Genomic DNA, 18,333 nt, shown 5'->3' with positions numbered 1-18,333 from the left:
AACAAAGTCTCTATACCGTTGCCGTTGAAAAAAGTTTTGCAACTGGTGCAGAGAAAAGAATGTCAATCCTTTTCTATGTTCTATTCCGGAAGTACTGTCGTTCCTCCTGACCCTAGCACATTGAGGTCTAAATGTTGGAACAATTAAAGGTTACCTTGCGGCGCTTTCCATCTTAAAGTGCTCGTCGGAAGAATGCTCCTATTTCAAAATTCCTTTGGTAGTGCAATTTTTAAAAGGACTCACTAATGTGTTTAATCCTTACCCATTTCAAGTGCCAATTTGGGATCTCAATCGGGTCCTAAAATTCTTAATGTGTGCTCCTTTTGAGCCTTTGCACACTTGTCCCTTAAGATTACTGATATGGAAAACTGCTTTCCTAGTTGCTTTAACATCTGCAAGAAGAGTGAGCGAATTGCAGGCACTGTCTTCTGGGCCACCCTATACTGTGTTCCATAAGGACAGAGTTGTGTTGAGGGTTAAACCCTCATTTTTACCTAAAGTGGTATCTGATTTTCATTTAAGTCAGAAAATTGTTTTACCCTCATTCTATCCTCCACTTCATCCTAGTAAGGAGAAGGAAAGATTACACAGGTTGGATCTAAACAGAGCTTTAAGCTTTTATATCTCTAAGCTTTCCAAGCTTAGAGTGGACAATCAACTGTTTATTGGCTACACAGGAAAGAAATTGGGTCAGTCAGTGACAAAGCAAACAATATCACGCTGGATTGTGCTTTGTATTTCAGAATGCTACAGATTAGCACAAAAAGACCCACCAGAAGGTCTAAGGGCTCATTCCACCAGAGGCATCGCCTCTTCAACAGCCCTACAAAGAGGTGTTCCTATAAGGTCCATTTGTGAAGCAGCAACTTGGTCTTCATTGCATACTTTTTCTAAATTCTATAGTCTGGATGCTTCCCAGTCTAAGGAGCTGAATTTTGGTAAAGCAGTACCATATTCAGCCATCTAAGGGTATTGAAAAATCTAACCCCTCCTCAAGAGAAATTGTCCATACTGCTTTGGGAGTCTATCTAAGATGAGGAATACGTTGGAGGACACAATCCACTCGAAGAACAAGTTACTTACCAACTGGTAACATTCTTTCGGTTGGGCGTTCCTCCTACCCCTCTGTAGATTTTTCCGGGTTATTGCCACTTCAACTCTCGCAAGGCGAATACCTGTCTGCCGGCACAATCTACACAGTGAAAAATCAGTAATGAAGGGGGAAAAACAGAACTGAGGCCAACGGGCGCCGCGCGTGCTACTTATACACCCGATGACGTCCCCCTCGACGGAAGCCTTCGAGGGACCATCGACTCGATGACATCGATGCACGGCGCCCTCTGCCAAAATTCTTTTCTGAAGCAGCTGAAGCTGGACGGAATACATCTAAGATGAGGAATATGTTGGAGGAACATCCAATCGAAAGAACGTTACCAGTTGGTAAGTAACTTGTTCTTCTCCAACATTGGTATCTTTCATAGATTCACATGTGATCCTCCCGCCTACCCCGCTTGGCTCCATCTTAGCTCATATTGCCACTTTACGTGGTCTAAGACAAATCTGAAGTTGGCCTCCAGGAGTGGAGCTAAAGGAGCCCTTTCGATTGGCTGTGGGCAATGTAATCCAAGAATGACTACACTAGAGCACTAGGTGACTGAATGCTCAGTTATAAATTGAACTGCTTTGTTACAGAGGATTCTGTGTGGCATGCTGCAGAGTCCCCACAGAAACCCCGCGTAAGGGCTCCTCTCAGGTGGCCAGGGCAAGGCAGCCGCTACCTGAGCCTAATCCTGGGGGTGGTATTAGCCAGGAGGATCACCTGGAGGGAGAAGGGCCCCAGGGGAATGGGATGGCTCAGTTGGCAAAGGCGCAGTATTTGTCTTCAGAAGGGGAGATTTCTATGATGCCAGAATATTTAATGGCTTGCTGTCAGAGTAAGACTTCTCTTTTTAGACTTACCTGTTTTGTTGGTAGTGAAACCCGTGGTTATCAGTATGGAAAGAAAATATATGGAAAGCAGAACATTGAGACTTTGACTTTCAGTGAAAGTAAGTATCCCTTAAAGCTAGACCAATCATTAATTTCTCCCAAATCGTTCCCCAAATATACGATTACTTAAGAGTGGATTAGTTAAGGTGGGAGACTGTACTTGTGAAATAAAGAGATCGGAACATTGGCGACTTAAAGTCCCACAATGCATGAAGTACTGGGACGAGGAAGAGGGACTCAGAGTCACAAATCTGCAGTGTGCAGTTAAATGGTCTTGATGACCCACACCTGAGCGGGAGGTATAGAAGACCCCCTCAGGTGCAGGCCATTAGAACTAGTGGGCTGAGTAGAAGTTGTAAGCAGAAGTTGGAACAGCAGAAAACAGAAGAGACGCCAGAGCCGCCGCCGCCGCCGTTGTGGAAGCAGTGTTCGGTCCTGAAAGGGTCTTCAGATTGGAAACCCTGAACTGTAGAAGTCGTGCAGCAGGAAGCGGTAGAATGGTGTGCCATCCCGTAATAGAGAGAGAGAGAGACTCTCTTCATTGTATGCCTAGTTCCGGTGGCTCGCGAGCAGCGGAGTGCAGGAGGACCAAGGAAGTCTCCTTCTCCAAGTGCAGTGGGCCGCGGGAATGCAATCGAGGCTGGCCAGGAGTTCAGAAGTCCACAGAAGAAGCAGAGGCAGAGATTTGAACAGACGTGTGTGAAAAGACTGGTGAGGTTTCCTGTATTAGAAAACCCTGGATCGCTCTGCAGTCGAACGCTGGCCGCTGGTAATAATTTTGAATACCAAACTAATGAAAGAAGGTTATTTGGGTGAAATACTCACTTTAGAGGAAAACAAGGTTGCATCCAATGCTGCCAAAATGAAAAGGGAGCAATATTGCAACAAGATAAAATCCTGCATTGCCAAAATTAAGAGAAGAAGCAATTGCCGAGGTAAAGAGGAGGCAATACTTTGGCAAACATATAACCTGCATTGGCAATATAAAAATAGAACGTTATTCCATCAGAATTGTACCCATTGTTCCTAGAATGAGTAAGAGGCAATAGATGAGCCACCCACTAACAAGCATTGCCTAAGCCAAAGAAAGGCAAGTGTGATAGAGACATTATAAGTAATTGTTTGATGTGAAAGTGAGAGATATAGAATGGCTGGAGAGAAACCTTTTTTGTAAGAGATATCGAGGAAGAGAGAACTATGGGACTCTATGGGAATGGGAAATTAAAATTAATGGTGTCTGACTTTCCGGAACGCCGGGGTTGTAATCGGCCGGTGTTACCGGCAAGTTATGCGCCGTTACATGTTTACGGGTCTGGCGGCAACCCGCCGGTAGTACCGGCACAGTTACTGCCGGACCCGTAATGAGGCCCATTGTTGTAAATCAAGAAGAATTATTGAACTGTTCAAGTTTCAATAAGTGTTGATTATCAGTTTGAAGATTGAGACTTTTCATTAAGTTTTATGTATGTACAAGTGTGGGGGACCTTTTTATTAGAGTTTTTTCCTTTAGTCTTGTTTTAATAGGCAGGGAAATCCTCTCTCGGTTAGGGATAGCAAGGTGTTTATCGCACACTTTTGAGCTAATAAAATGGCTACTGAAAGACCTGTAGCAAGTTGTCCGTCTCGCCTTTCTGACCCCTTCACAATTCCCAATAGTCATATAGCATGTGAATCTATGAAAGATACCAATGTTGGTGAACAGGAGTTGCAGGTAACTAACATATTCTTTATGGCAACGCTTTGTATCTACGGCTCCCTTTTTTCAGTTTTTCTCGTCTTCAAATTGTTCCCAACATTGCCGCAAGACTGAGTACATGCTTGGAAAAAAATGCATTTCTTCGTTTCTCATCAATCTGCATTGGCTTCCCATTCATCGTAGGGACTTATTTATTTAAAGTACTCTGCTTGGCCCATTGTTTTTTCTATTCCACCAGCCCCACCTTTTTCCCCTCAACGCCTGTCCATCCAAACATATGCCTTTCCATCCTCTTTCCATCATCTTCTATTTACCATTCTTTCACTATCACCATGCCCACAACAAAGGTAGGACTTTCTTTTTCCCTACTCCAGAAAAATGAAACCATTGTGCGCTCGAGCTTTGCTTGTTCGCGAAGTACTCTTAATAGGAAACATCTTAAAACCTTTCAGTGCACCCAGATTTAATTCTACTTTCCGGACCTTCTGTGTGTTACCACAGCACAAAGGAACTACTCTGGTGGTGTTCCTGAACCTATAAATTCCATAACAGAACATTCCAAGAAAATATGTAGAAGCTATTTATCATTTTTGGAATGCAAGACAAAAGTTAGCTCACTTCGGGGTATTCATTGTGGGGTTTTAAGTACATAACATAAATGGCATAGTGGATTAATTGAGGGTAATAGATATCACACATATATAGCAGTTTTCTGGATAAATACAATTGCATTTTGCTGATTGTATGCCTTATACAATATGTAAGCAATTAATGATGCAAGGCTATAGCTTGTAAAATAAGAATTACATGTTCAAAAAACTTCCTATGCATCTGACAATATTTTGGTCTGCTTTCTTTCTTCAGCGACTTGCTCTGATGTACAGAATGCAGGTAGCAAACATTGACAAGTTCGAGGAGAAACTGCGCGCTGCAGAAGAGGAACTGAAGATTGATTTGAAGGATCGGATCCCGGTTTCCTACAAACGCACTGGCTTCTTTGGAAAGTAAGAAATGCATCTAAACCTTTTCTGTTGCACACATTAATCCTTGCAAAGAGTCCCTACTATGAGCTCTATACTTTATTTCTTTTAAAGAAATTGTTGATTCCAGAAGTCCATAACTCACAAGGGCGCATGTGATAAGTACGATGGCCTAGCTGATGCTTTCTGAAGAGTTTATTGTGGGCAGGAAGGTGATCTTGGCCTGGCAGGGCCAACCCACTAGCAGGCACGTTGTTTTACTAGTTTGTACATTCACCATCTCGCCAATGCCACTGCAGATGCTCCTAAATATTCTGTTGCTAAATTGGCAGGTGTGGGCCACTCCCCAAAACAATCACTCTGCATCTCTTCACCAGCAAATATGCAGTCTTTAAGAGGACACACACTTTGTGTAGTATGGCTTTCTAACACACACAAACCCAGAACAGTATACATGTCAGATGGATGCGTCCTTCATAGTCCGCGCCTAATCAAGATGTTGGGTGCAGTCACCTGTAACCTGCCTGATCATGAAACAATCTGTATCCCCACAATGAGCTCACTGCATACCCAGATTTTCTGCATGCTCCTCCCCATCTCGATTTCCTTCACACTCCTTCCATCCAGGGACATCTACCTTTCTCCATAAATTGTCTTTGGCTAGCGTTCATTGTCAGACCACACCATTACAATGGTGTACGCAACCATAATTAACTTTTATACATACAGGATATAACACTGTCCAGGCTCCTTTCTCTCCAGCATGACCTGAAGAAACAGACCCATCTGGAATTGTTGGCACCCTCATAGGGGCCTCCTGTGATGTCTGCCTGGCCTGCATCCTACACTTGTGGATATTGTTGCTTTGGGTTCTCATTGTCTTGTTGCCTTCTCCTCATTGAGCCGTGCCCCTTTAAAGTGAATTACAGAACCATTTCCTCTATCACCTTAACTTGTTTTAGTACCATACTTTTCCTGTGTCTGACTTATTCACTTTCTTCACTTTTCTTGATTGAGCACCATATATTGCCCATTTCTAAAGTTCTTTGTCACAAGTCATTTGTTAGGTTTTAATGTGAGCATCACCCTGTAATAAGCAGTCACCTATTTACCTTTTCAGAATGCACGTTCATCCTATTCACAGTTTGTACAAACGTGCTCGGAAATGTGAAGCTTTTTACTCCTACATCCCGTCCCCTTTCCTCCATACTTATGGGACATTCCTCCGTCCTGTGGGACGGGACCGGAGCACTTTGTAAAAGCATCCAAAAATGTTGCATACATTTTATTCCTTCCTCTCTTTCTAAGTGGGGACCGGCACGTGGCCATAACCCCGCCCATCTCGGCTCCGCCCCGCGCATCGCCCATCAGTCCTTTTCTCCGCTCATTTGGGACTGGACACACTTGCATCCGCGGAAGATCTTCTTCCCTTTTTTCCTCCTCTCTGGCTCTCGCTAGCGATCGTGTACTAGTCTGTCTATGTCGTTCAAACTAGACTTTCCAGATTATTCATCGTGTCACTGACGCTTCGCGAGGGCGGATCCCCATCCTCTTTTTTTAGTGTGTTTGGGTCCGGAACACCGTTGGGACTCCTGTTTTATTGCGATTCCCTTTTGGTCCGGGCACTTCAACGTCGGTTGGAGCGGTGGGAGGAGGTGTTTCGACATACTTCTCCTTCACATTTTCAAGCTTTTATCGACAAAAAGAAGAAACGCCTGGTAAGTTCTTTACTTTTCAGAGCACCCCGGCCGGGAGATACTTTTCTGGGCTCTTCCCGAGCCGGGAGGAGCATCAGCCGCTCTGTCACCGGGGTTTGCCCCGAGGTGCCTTCTGGGCCTAATAATTGTATCAGAGTTTTCTCCGAGGGTCTCCGTAAGGGGCCTGTGGATACCGGAGTACGCCCGAGGCCCCTCCTGTAGGGGCTACTTGTAGACCCAGTTCTACTGAGTCGTGGGGTACCGGAGCTCGCTCTGAGGCCTCACCGGCTTCCCTCAAAAGTACCGGGGTGCGCCACGAGGTCTTGGCTGGGCTTGGTGCTACCGAACGGATGTTCGAGGCCCGCGCTAGTAAGGCGGTTACCGGACCTGGGTCCGAGGTCCCTCGTACAAAGGCTAAAGTAACAACATTTCTGAGAGGCCCGGCAAGGCCTTATCAGTGAAAGTTGTTTCTCACCGTTCCCGCTCTTGTGGCGACGCCAGAACTGTTGAGGGGGCAGGGAGTGAAAGTTCCTCCTTTACCGGCAGTGCCGAGTTCCTTCCTCTGTAGGCTAGTTTGGGTATTGGTACTGTTACGCTCACCTGATTCCCACGGGGGCGTCGATCTGGACTGGCCCGCTGTTGCTTCCACCAGAGTAACACGTAGAGCTGAGATGACAGACTGGACAGACCCACTTAGCTTCGTTTGTTGGACTCGTACGAATATCTTTCTGCAATGGAGAAGGGGAATTAACCTCCCGTAATCTGAGCATTAACCCGCCTTCCCACTCCCCTTGTCTGCCCACAGAACACTCCTGAAGTCCCCTCTTAATCTCACCTGATGATTTGGAAAGATGAGCTCTCCATCCTGCGTCGAGCGCAGGGGCGCGTAGGCGACCAGTTACTTCACTGGCGTGGAGGAATTGGCGAGTTCCAGTATTGACTCTAAAGTCCAATCGTTCGTAAGAGTTCAAAAGTCTGATCTTCACTCTGCCAGATTCCTTGCAGGTTGCAGATTTAAACCACTAGAAGAGTTCCAAGTGGCAATTGGTAAGATCCTGGTAAGTCTATTGTGGTTCTCCCCTTTGGGGCCGGGGTACAGCGATGATGCAGAATTAACTGCGCCGACCCGAAATGAGGTAAGTACCCCCCTGTGGTAAATCAGGTAAGTCTTTGGGGTTAGGTTGTATTGTCCTTGTTTTCCCCTTAGGGGCCGGGGTGCGGCGGTGATGCAGAATTGACTGCGCCGACCCGAGATGAGGTAAGTACCCCCCTGTGGTAAATCAGGTAAGTCTTTGGGGGTGGTTTGTATTGCCCTTGCTCACCTATTTGTTCTTGTCTCCCCTAGGTGTTGAAGAATGGCCTGGAGATGCTGGGTTCGCGATGGAGTAAAGGAATGCAGCCCCGGATGGTGAGTTCAGCGCGGCGCTGCAAGGTGCGTGGCAACGCACCTGTGAAGGCTTCTCTCTTCCAGATCGACGATGTGCTGGATCAAGGATTCAGGTAAGGGTTTTGTTCTGATCTCTTCTCCTTCTCTTGTTCCAGGTGTTCCAGGGCTGAAGCGGGCGTGGCTGAAGACTGGAGCTGCTGAAGACACGGTGAGCGTTACGCTGCAGCACGCAGAATAACGCGAAGCACGTGCAGCATGGTCTGCATCAGGTAAGTTTTCTGTAATGACCCTGGCGCCCATGGCGCCAGGACTGACTTTATTCTTATGAGCCTGGCGCCATAGGCGCCAGGACTGTAGCCAAATAGCCCCTAACTGGGGTTTTTGGGCATGCTTCAAGTGGCATGATGCCTGCTTCGGGGGTTGCTGGGCCTGGTCTGGTTTTCAGGGGGCAGGCATCGTGACAGCTACGTCGCAGAAACATTCCAGACCTCATAGTACCGGCTCGGCTGAGGTTCCTTATTTAAAGGGTAAAATTAAGACCCCTGATCCATCGACGGGGACCCCTGCCTCACTTCCTCACGTGCCGCAGTTCTCCTCAGATGATGGCAAAATGGCGGCTGTTCCCGCTACGACCACGGCGGCCATTTTGGTCGCTTCCCCTACAACTACGCCATCGGCCTCAGGTGTAGGAATTGGTTCTGTGGGTGAACATAAAATGTCTTGTGCGCATCCGTTTTGCCCAGTTTACGACTGGAACGCTTGGATGCCCCGTCTGCACAATGTCTCGTTGCCTGTGGGTTTGGCACCCTTGATTTTTGTGGACACTTCGGGGGACGGGCCTATTCGGCAACCAACCCCTTTGCGTCCTTGGAATTATCCTCCTCATGAGAGGCCTCCTGCAGTAGCTCCAAAACCGTCTCTGCAGGACGCCTTTTTCGGCAAATTTCAGACGCTCATGCGCACCGACCCCATGAGAGAATATTTTAAGGGTCTTTTTAGGGAGATATGCCATGCCCACCTGCGCCTTCGGCTCCACCTGCTCCTCCGGTGACTCCACCAGCAACGCACTTGCCTACGGTGCCTCCCCCGACCCTTCCGCCCTTACCTCCATTGTCCCCTGTGGACAAGGTAGTGCCTGACATAGGTCAGCAGGATCCTGACCTGTCGGATGATGCGCAGGGCGATCAGGACAGCAAAGACCAGCCCCGCTCTATTAGAGCTTTTCATGACCGGGTACTGGACATGATGTGCCTATTCGATGTTCCAGTGCCCGAGGCACCCGCTCCGCGGGCGGGTGTGCTTTCGGGGGCGTTCACCCTGTCTCCTTCGGAGCATACCGGCCTGTTCCTGCAGAAGGACGTTTTGGCTGAGGTCCGTAGGGTCTGGGAAAAACCACACTCTGGACTTTTCGTCAATAAGAAAATTTACACGTGATACAGGTTGCATTCTTCGGAGAGGTGGCCCTGTCATCTTGTCCGCCCCCCTCCTCCACAGTGGTGGCTGCGGCCACTTTACAGTCCAGGCCTGCAGCATCCTCATCTACTACAGCTACACAGGTTCTGAGGAAGGAGGACAAGCTCCTTGACTCCCTTGGGAGGAAGATTTTCGCTAACTCGGCCTTGCAGCTCCGGCATGCTAATGCGGAACTGGTGTTAGCGGGGGCGAATATGAAGATGTGGAAAGGTCTGGCGGAGTTCGAGGAGTTCATTCCGTTCGAGAAGCTGGAAGACTTTAAGGCGGGTTTATCTGATGCTAGGGTCTTGGCCCAGGATTTGCTTGAGGCCGCGGCTCATCACGTCGACACTTCGGCTCGGGGCCTTATGCTGGGAGTTGACACCTCTCGACAGGCGTGGTTGCATGCCACCAAGTTCTCAAAGGAGGTGCAGGACAAGGTGTTGGACCTGCCGTTTGACGGTAAGGAGCTTTTCCATTCCACAACGGATGTGGAGCTCACCAAAACGAAGGACAGCACCCAGACAGCCAAGTCCTTGTCCGTCCTGGTTAAAGCTCCTTTTAGGACCCACAGACAGTTGTCGCAAAGTCGGCCCTCCTCTGGTTTCAGGGGGTTTCTAGACCAGAAATCCCGCAGAGTGGATACCCCTTCGGGTAATAACCACCGAGGGCAGCAACGGACTCAGTTTTTCTCCCGCTCCTCAGCCTCCTCCTCAGGTTCAGGTGGTAACACCACTGAAAAGCCTGCCAAATGAGGGTTCTCCACGCTTGCACAAGACCCCGGTGGGAGGATGCATGCATCTCATTGGGAGGCAATGGGAGCCCATCAGCGAGGAAGGTGGGTCTTGTCAGTTGCTCGGGCGGGCTTCCGCTTGCCCTTAACCCCTTCCCCACCTTTCAACCCTCCATTCCAGCAGTCGGAGCTGTCCTCCCTAAAAGCCAAGGTTCAGAAACTTCTGGACTTCAGAGCTGTGGAACCTGTTCCCCTTGGGGAGCGAGGGGAGGGCTTCTACTCCCGGCTATTTTGCGGTGCCCAAAACCAACCAGGCTGGCCTGCGCACCATCCTAGACCTTTCCCAGTTCAATCTTTTCCTACCCCAAGAGAAATTCAAGATGATCACGCTCGCCAGATACGGTCTTCCTTGCAGATGGGCAATTGGCTCAGATTGGTGGACCTTCAGGATGCGTACATGCATATTCTGATTTGGAATCCACACAGGAGATATATCTCCACTTCTCTGTGGGAGAGGAGCACTTCCAGTTTCGAGTGCTTTCTTTTGGCCTCAGCTCAGCGCTGCGTGTCTTCACGAAGATGATGTTGGTGATCGCGGCCTATCTTCGTCTGCAGGGTATCCATGTGTATCCACATTTGGACGACTGGCTTTTACGCAGCCCTTGCCCATTGAAAGCCGCCTGCAATCTTCAGTCTCTCCTCCAGCTCCTGTTCCACCTTGGGCTGTCAGTGAACTGGCGGAAATCTTCCATGACGGTCTCTCAGGACTTGATTTCGCTGGGACACGATCGACTGCAGAGTGTACCTGACCGGGGACAGAATGGTGGATCTGTTGGCCACGTGTCAGATGTTTGCGCTGTCGGAGACCATGTCGGCCTGGTGATTCCAGAGGCTTCTGTGCCTCATGCCCTTGTGCGTTTTGGCTCTTCCTCTTGCTTGTCTCAAGATGGGGCGGACTCAGATGGCTCTTCGGAGTTCTTGGCTTCAAGCTGTAGATCCGGACTCCAAGTTGATATCAATTCCGGTTTACATGAGAGCGGACCTGGACTGGTGGTCGTCTCTCAGCAACCTGTCGGTGGGGGCGGGTTTTCAGGATCCAGCCCCGATGGTAACGGTCACGACGGACTCTACCCTTCTGGGGTGGGGTGCGACGTTGGATCTTCTTCAGGTCTTGGATCTTTGGTCACCTCAGGACAAGCCCCTCCACATAAATCTGGAGCTTCTGGCGATCTTTCTAGCACTCAAGGCGTTCAGACCTATCATTGCCAACACAGTGATCCACATTCGCACGGACAATGTGGCGTCGATGTATTACATCAACAAGCAGGGGGGCACCAAGTCTACCCCCCTCATGGATCTGTCTATTCAGATTTGGGAGTGGGCGGTTCATCATTGTGTCTGGATACTTGCAGTACACATCCCGGGCCAGCTGAATGTCACGGCAGATGCCCTCAGTTGTCGGACAATGGTCAGCTATGAGTGGGAGCTGAAGGCGGAGGTCCTCTCATGGATTTTCCTGCGCTGGAGCACTCCGGAAGTGGACCTCTTCGCTACGGCGGCAAACAAGAAGCTCCCTCTGTATGCCTCCAGAAACGGGCTGGGAGCCTCCTCTCTGGGGGCTGCTCTTGAGATTCCATCGCACATCATGAGGGTTTATGCCTTCCCGCCTCTGCCTCTAGTTCATCGGACGATTTGCAAATTGAAGAACTCAGTGAACTGTTCTCTTCTACTCATAGTCCCGTGGTGGCCGGCCAGGTTTTGGTTCTCAGAACTTCAACACCTGTCGGTGTATCTGCCGATCAGGTTACCGGTGACCCCCGATCTTCTTATCCAGGGGGAACAACAGCTGTGGCACCCCTACCCACAATCGATCAGCTTGGCAGCATGGTGCCTCAGTTCAGGTTTTTAGAACATCTTAACCTGTCTGCGGATAACATGCGTATTATTCAGGCAGCCAGAAAAACCTCGACTAGGTCTCAGTACAGAAGCAAATGGATCAGGTTCTGTCATTGGTGTTTCAACAAGCAGCTGGACCCTAGAGGGGCTACAATTGACACAGTACTGTCCTTTGTATCCCACTTAGCAGAGTCGGGTGTTCACGTTCTGTCATGCAGAACTTATCTTTCGGCGGTTTCTGCCTACCTTTCTACGGACCAATGCTCTTACTCTCTGTCTAATCCAGTGGTTAAGAGACATTTTGCAGGCTTGATGCGCCTTAATCCTCTGATTCGTAGTCTGCACCCCGCGCGGGATCTGAATGTGGTCCTGACGGCGTTGTGCCATAAACCTTTCCAACCAATGGCCACGGTGGATCTCAAGCACCTGTCGTGGAAGGTGGCCTTTTTGGTTGCCGTTACTTCAGCAAGGCATGTGAGTGAGCTCCAGGCTTTGTCGGTGGAGCATCCCTTCTTGGTTTTTCACAAGGATAAGGTGGTCCTATGGACAAATCCTGCTTTTCTGCCGAAGGTGGTCTCTGAGTTCCATCTGAAACAGTCCATCTCCCTACCAGTCTTTTTTCCGAACCCCACTTCAGAGGCGGAAAGGGTTCTGCATTGCCTGGATGTTAGAAGGGCTCTTAAATTCTATCTGGACAGAACATCCAAATTTAGGAGCTCTTCTCAACTATTGGTAACCTTTGGTAATCCACAAGGTAAGCAGGACTCTAAGGCGACTATCTCTCTATGGATCGCTGCCTGCATTACGGAGTCTTACACCGTCCAAGGGCTGAAGCCTCCTAAAGGTATTCATGCACACCTGGTGTGGGGCAAGGCAGCCGCAGTTTCCTTGCAGAAATATGTCCCCTCGGAGACCATCGCAAAGGCGGCTATATGGGCCTCCCCATCGCCTTTTCTTTTTTTTTAATGTTTTTATTGATTTTCAACATGAAAGGCATTACAGGCAATTATACCAACAATTAATTTCATTTCATTCAAATAAAAGCCCTTGCACCCCCAACAATTCCTCAATGTTTCACATATTTGGCGTTAAATAACAGTGTTAAATATAAAGTATATGGTGCAATATGTCTTCAGTTGATTAATGGGGGGTAATGAGAGAGAAGAAGGGGGAAGGAAGGAGAAAGAAAGAAGAAAAAGAAAGAAAAAGAGAAAAAAGAGAAAAAAGAAATTACAGAGTTGAGTTCATTGGGTCAGTTATCTCTCCTGTAGCTGGTCAGAAACATGAATTCATTGAGCAATATCAGATATCAAGAGTTCATGAACATGACTAACATTGGTGCACATTCTCTATCAAAAGTGCATAAGTGCAGGGCTAACAATCTACAATCAAATAAGGAATTCATGAACTGCTTCAGGAGTTGTGGTTGGAAGAACATGTGTTCTTTATCAGAGACAAAGTCCAGGAAAGGGCGCCAGGCTCCCTGGACTCTCAAGTTTTCCCTCCACCATTGCTGTAAGCTTTTCCAAGCCTAACCATTCCCATATTTTCATCCACCAGTAGGCTATCTGCAGGTCCTCTATCGTTTTCCAAAATCGGGCCCTGGTGATGCGAGCAGCCACTAGTACATGTGAAATCAAAATTGCTTTATACCCTGACATGGGGAAGGACCCATCTTCTGGAATGTCCTTGGGTGCATGGGGAGCAAGGAGCCTGTGATTTCCTTAATTCTAGACCGCACCTCCAGCCAGTATGACTGGATAATCTGGCAATGCCACCACATATGAGCCATATCCCCTCGCTCGACGCACCCATGCCAACATGTATCCGGATACTCTGGATTAATAGAGTGGAGTCTGCTGGGGGAGAAGTACCACCTGAAACAAATGTTTGTCAAACAGGGCCCGTGTGCTCTTTCGTTCTTTGCCCGGCAAGCAGGGATCTGTTTGTCGGCATCTTTCAAGGCCCTCAAGGGCAAGAATCGTCGAGAGTTTCATCAAAGATTCCAGAAAGCCATTGGGCCTACACCGCACGCCGGACCGTGTCCCAGGAGAAGGAGGGAGGATCTCTCTTCAAGCTCTGCGCCAGCTGTGGATTGAGGAACGGGTTTGTGGAGGACAAACACTTCCAATACCTCTACTGTCTCCATCCGGACCACAGGGAAGCGAATGTTGAAAGCTGCCTTGGTTTCTTCTAGCGCACCGTCAAGGATCGTCACATTAGGTTGGCGGCGTGGCTCCATGCCAAGGCCTCTACCCGGTGCGGCAAGCAGGGGTATGCCTCACCCAGGACTGGCGGGTCTGAGGAGCAGGCTTCTAAGTCCTTTGAGGGCACTCCATCCGTTGGTGCCCAAGACAAGGCCAAGCACTGCAAGTCCGTTTCTGTCGGGGTCACCGCCCAAGCGGGTCCCGCGACAGGCAGGGTGCGCTCATCTTCACAGTCTACCGCCATCTCAAGACATCGCTACACCTCCTTCTCGAAGAGGAAATCGGCTAACCCAGGGAAGCTGCGGGAGAAGCCAGAGAAGACAATGACGCAGAGAAAGGTGTCCGACCTGCCCCTGAATCCCAGGTTGTCCAGGCAAAGTCATCCCGACGATCGAGCTGGTGGCGGCCGCCCTCTCGAAGGCGTAAGGGGTTGACCCAGTCAAGGGGACCCCAATGGCGCCCAGAGTGGCCCTCCCCCCCGAGGAGGGAGGCCTCAGCCAAGCTGGTGGAGAAAACGCCAGAGAAGAGGATGCCATCCCTAAGCCTGAGAATGACCCCTCAGGATGCAAAAAGGGCAGGGGGAGGAGGAGTGGAGGCCTCAACTGTGCTCCAGTGCACAGATTTCTTCCTCTGACAAGGAGGACCTGGTGTCTGTTCACACGGTCCCAGAGGACGTGGGAAACTAGGACGACGGCGGAAATGTAGAGGACGACGGCATAAACTTGGAGGGGGATGACGATGGCCAGAATGCCAACAACGATGCCCAGCAAGCCTACACCCCTGATACCTCCCAGGGACGTGCTGTCATGATCCATGCCCCTGACCCCCCAAGGTATAACAGCCCCCTGGTAGCAGTGGGGTTAAAGCCCTTCACACTGGCCCCAAGGGCCTTAAAACTCTATCAGAAACACGCTTGGAGTCAGTCCTGGCGCCTTTAGAGGCCTATTACACAGCTCAGTTCTTTAGAACCAAGCCATGCGGTCTAGTGTTTTGGGTGTGGCTGGGCCTGGAACTACTTGGCCTGGAACTACTTGGCCTGGAACTACTCGGCCTGGAACTACTCGGCCTGGAACTACTCGGCCTGGAACTACTCGGCCTGGAACTACTTGGCCTGGGCTATTTAAACCACACCCAAACAGCAGAACATACTTCACGTTATTCTGCACTCCTGCAGCGTAACGCTCACCGTGTCCAGCTCCTGCTCATCTGCTTCTCCGGCGGCCCGATCCTGAAGCCCTAGATCCGGATTCCATTAATAACCTGGAAGAACAAGAACAGCATTAGCGAGCAAGAAGCAAGAACACTTACCTGTGAAGTAACCTGTCTTGAATCCATCCTGCGCTTCGCTTACCTCGCCCATCTCCGGAGTTTGCTGCAACCTGCAAAGGTAAAGAAACAAGGACAGCATTAATAACAATTATTACCTGGCAGCACCCTGCGCTTCTCTTACCTCGCCCAACTCTGGGTTTCACCGCAACCTGCAAGGGAGAAGGAACAAGGTCAGCATTAACAAAGCACTTACCTGGGCAAGCAGTGCTTCGATCGCTCATCACTCCGGAACATCACCGCAACATGTACAAAGAGAAGAGACCACAGGTTAGCAATCAACACCAATAAACAGCGCAGCGCTCCACGCAGCAATAACTCACTGTGGTCTTTGCCATCGGTGCAGCAACTCGAAGATCGCAGCCATCCCTGTAAAAACAAAAAGAGACATTGTTAGGGAACAGTCTAGTGGAGCAAGACACCGAGAAGACGGAGAAAACGAAGGGAAAGAAAGAGACAGAAAAAAAACGGAAAAGACATAATATATTTATATGCATTGAGCTTGTATCACAGGAGGAGCTGGAGCCCCTCCACACTGCAGGAGCAGTGCATCCACTTGGGAGGCGAACGGGGGCATCACCAGACCTAAGGTAGGCCCCTGACCCCATTCAGCCGCATTCTAGCAAATGATTCATCCACAGCCGAAATTGCCATAATATCTGGAATAGCATCCTATTATTCCAACGAAGTGCAACTATCCAGCCACCGTCTCGTTTTTTTGCTTTGAAATCTGTTTGGAATCACCACCTGAGTGCTAGCCTCCTTTGTTTGCCACAAGGTCTAGTCACTCAAAGAAGGCCGCTCGCCAAATCTCCATGGTTGCCCTGGCCTAACTTTCCACCAGGTGTCACAGATTTCTTGTTGCCTTCTGCTAGGAAACGTTCAGTATCCAGGACGTGGAACCAGGAGGGAGGTAGTCCAGGCTCGGAAGGAACCGAAGCGCTGTAGGACCGAGCACAAGATTAATCCAGGAATGAACCATGGAAGGGGAAACGGAAGGGCACGAGCGAGTACCAGGAATAGGAAGGAGGAAAACAAAGTAATCAAAAGGAGCACGGAGCGGACTCGGGGAACACACGTCTAACTACTCCAAGCAGTAGCGTTGAGACGCACGCGCCGCGGTAGCGTGGCTCTTTTCTAGGAAGTCAAGCATAGCGTGGAAGGGCTGGTGTGCAGTGTTTCGGAACTGTCGGCCATGTTGGTAGAATCACAGAATTCATACCGCGGTGCATCATGGACCATGAAGTCCAGAATGGACGAATTCGGCGGTTCATGACAGTATGCCTCCTCCTAAGCCCTGCACCTCCGGGTTTGCCTGGGTGGATCCGATGATATCTTTGTATTAAACGGGGGGCATTCATGTTTGAGACAGGTTCCCAAGTGCGCTCGCTGGTAGGATATCCTTTCCATTCAACCAGATACTGGAGTTGACCTCGTCTTTATCTGGAATCACAAATCCTGGAGACCTCGAATTCAAGTTGATTATTGATGATTACTGGAGTGGGTCTTGGAGCAGTTCGGGTGGATTGCACAAATGGTTTTAACAAGGAAGTGTGGAAGACTGGATGAATCCTTTTCCACGACTCTGGAAGTTGGAGTCGGTAGGCCACTGGATTAATGATTTCCTTTATGGAGAAGGGCCCATAATACTTGGGGACAGTTTATTTATTTATTTATTTATTTATTTGAATTTGTAAAGCGCACAAACAGCCCGCAGACATCGAGGCGCTGGAACAGTGGTTAAGCGTGCTTACTTTAGGGTTACATTGAAGCTGCCCTAGAAAAATACTTGAAAACAGTTAGGTAGTTACAGGTTACAGTGCGTTGCAGGAAGGTTTTGAGAGTTCAGACAAAGAGGTTAGTTTTGATGGCTTTGCGGAATACAGTGTGGGATTCAATGGCTCTGAGGTGCGGAGGGAGCGCATTCCAGAGGGTGGGGGCAACTGATGGGAAGCTGGAGCCGCCCGCACGCGCTTTGTGAGTCCTAGGGACAGACAGAAGGTTAGAGTATTGTAGTCTAGATGGTTTTTGAGAGATGGGTTTGGTAATCCTGCGGCTTAGGTAAGGGGGAGCAAGGTCATGGAGACATTTGTGAGTTAAGGCCAAGGCTTTGAAGATAATTCTTTGCTTGACAGGAAGCCAGTGGACTTGTCTTCTGAGTTCAGAGATATGGTCTTTGCGTGAGAGGCCTGTGGCAGCTCTGAGCGCGTTATTCTGAACAGTTTGGAGTTTGGCTATATTCTTGGCAGTGGTACCAATGAATAAGGCATTACAGTAGTCGAGTCTCGAACCAATGATGGCTCTAGCGATGGTGAGACAGTTTTGTTGGGTCAGGAATGGTCTGGTGGCATTGATGAGTTTGGAGTAGTAGGCGGATGTGGAGGTTATGGCGTTGACCTGTTTATTCATGGACATGTCAGGTTCAAGGTACACTCCAAGGGTTTTGATGGACTGGGAGACGGTGATGGGGATACTGTCTATGACGAAGGAGGAGTACTGTTTGTTTAGTTTATTTAGGGTGGACGGTGAGCCAACCAGCAGGAGCTCAGTTTTGTCACTGTTAAGGCAGAGCCAGTTTTCTGCCATCCAGGTTTGAATTGTTGAGTAGATTGCGTTTAAGGTATTTTGGTCAGATGTGTAGTCACCTGAGAGGGGGATAAGTACCTGGGTGTCATCCGCATAGTTAGTATACGAGATGCCCATGGAGTCAAGGATTTTGAACAGGGGCCTTGTAAAGAGGTTGTAGAGGGTGGGGGCCGTGCATGAGCCTTGCGGGACGCCACACTTGATGGTGCTGGGGTCGGCAGAAGAGGAGTCTGAGAAGACCTTCATAGATCTGTCCTTCAAGAATGATTCTATCCATTTGCAGGCATTGTCTGAGAAGTTCGCTATTGATGATAGATGCTGGCAGAGAGTTTTGTGGTTGACTAGGTCAAATGCTGCCGATAGGTCGAGGAGCAAGAGGAGAGC

The 18,333-nt window shown here is 49.2% G+C and overlaps 1 protein-coding gene across 1 annotated transcript in view; it reads left to right on the top strand.

Annotated features, from left to right (window-relative positions):
- Positions 1-18,333, top strand: part of SPG7 (SPG7 matrix AAA peptidase subunit, paraplegin) — a 980,080-nt gene that overhangs the window by 396,613 nt on the left and 565,134 nt on the right. The window contains exon 5 of the mRNA XM_069635587.1: positions 4,550-4,689. Coding sequence (XP_069491688.1) covers positions 4,550-4,689 — 140 coding nt within the window. The remainder of the gene's footprint in view (positions 1-4,549; positions 4,690-18,333) is intronic.

This window comes from Ambystoma mexicanum, chromosome 1q (assembly GCF_040938575.1).
Source record: "Ambystoma mexicanum isolate Mex_15411 chromosome 1q, UKY_AmexF1_1, whole genome shotgun sequence".
Taxonomy (NCBI): domain Eukaryota; kingdom Metazoa; phylum Chordata; class Amphibia; order Caudata; family Ambystomatidae; genus Ambystoma; species Ambystoma mexicanum.
Note: the sequence above shows the minus strand (reverse complement) of the source record. Positions and strands in the feature narration are given on the sequence as shown.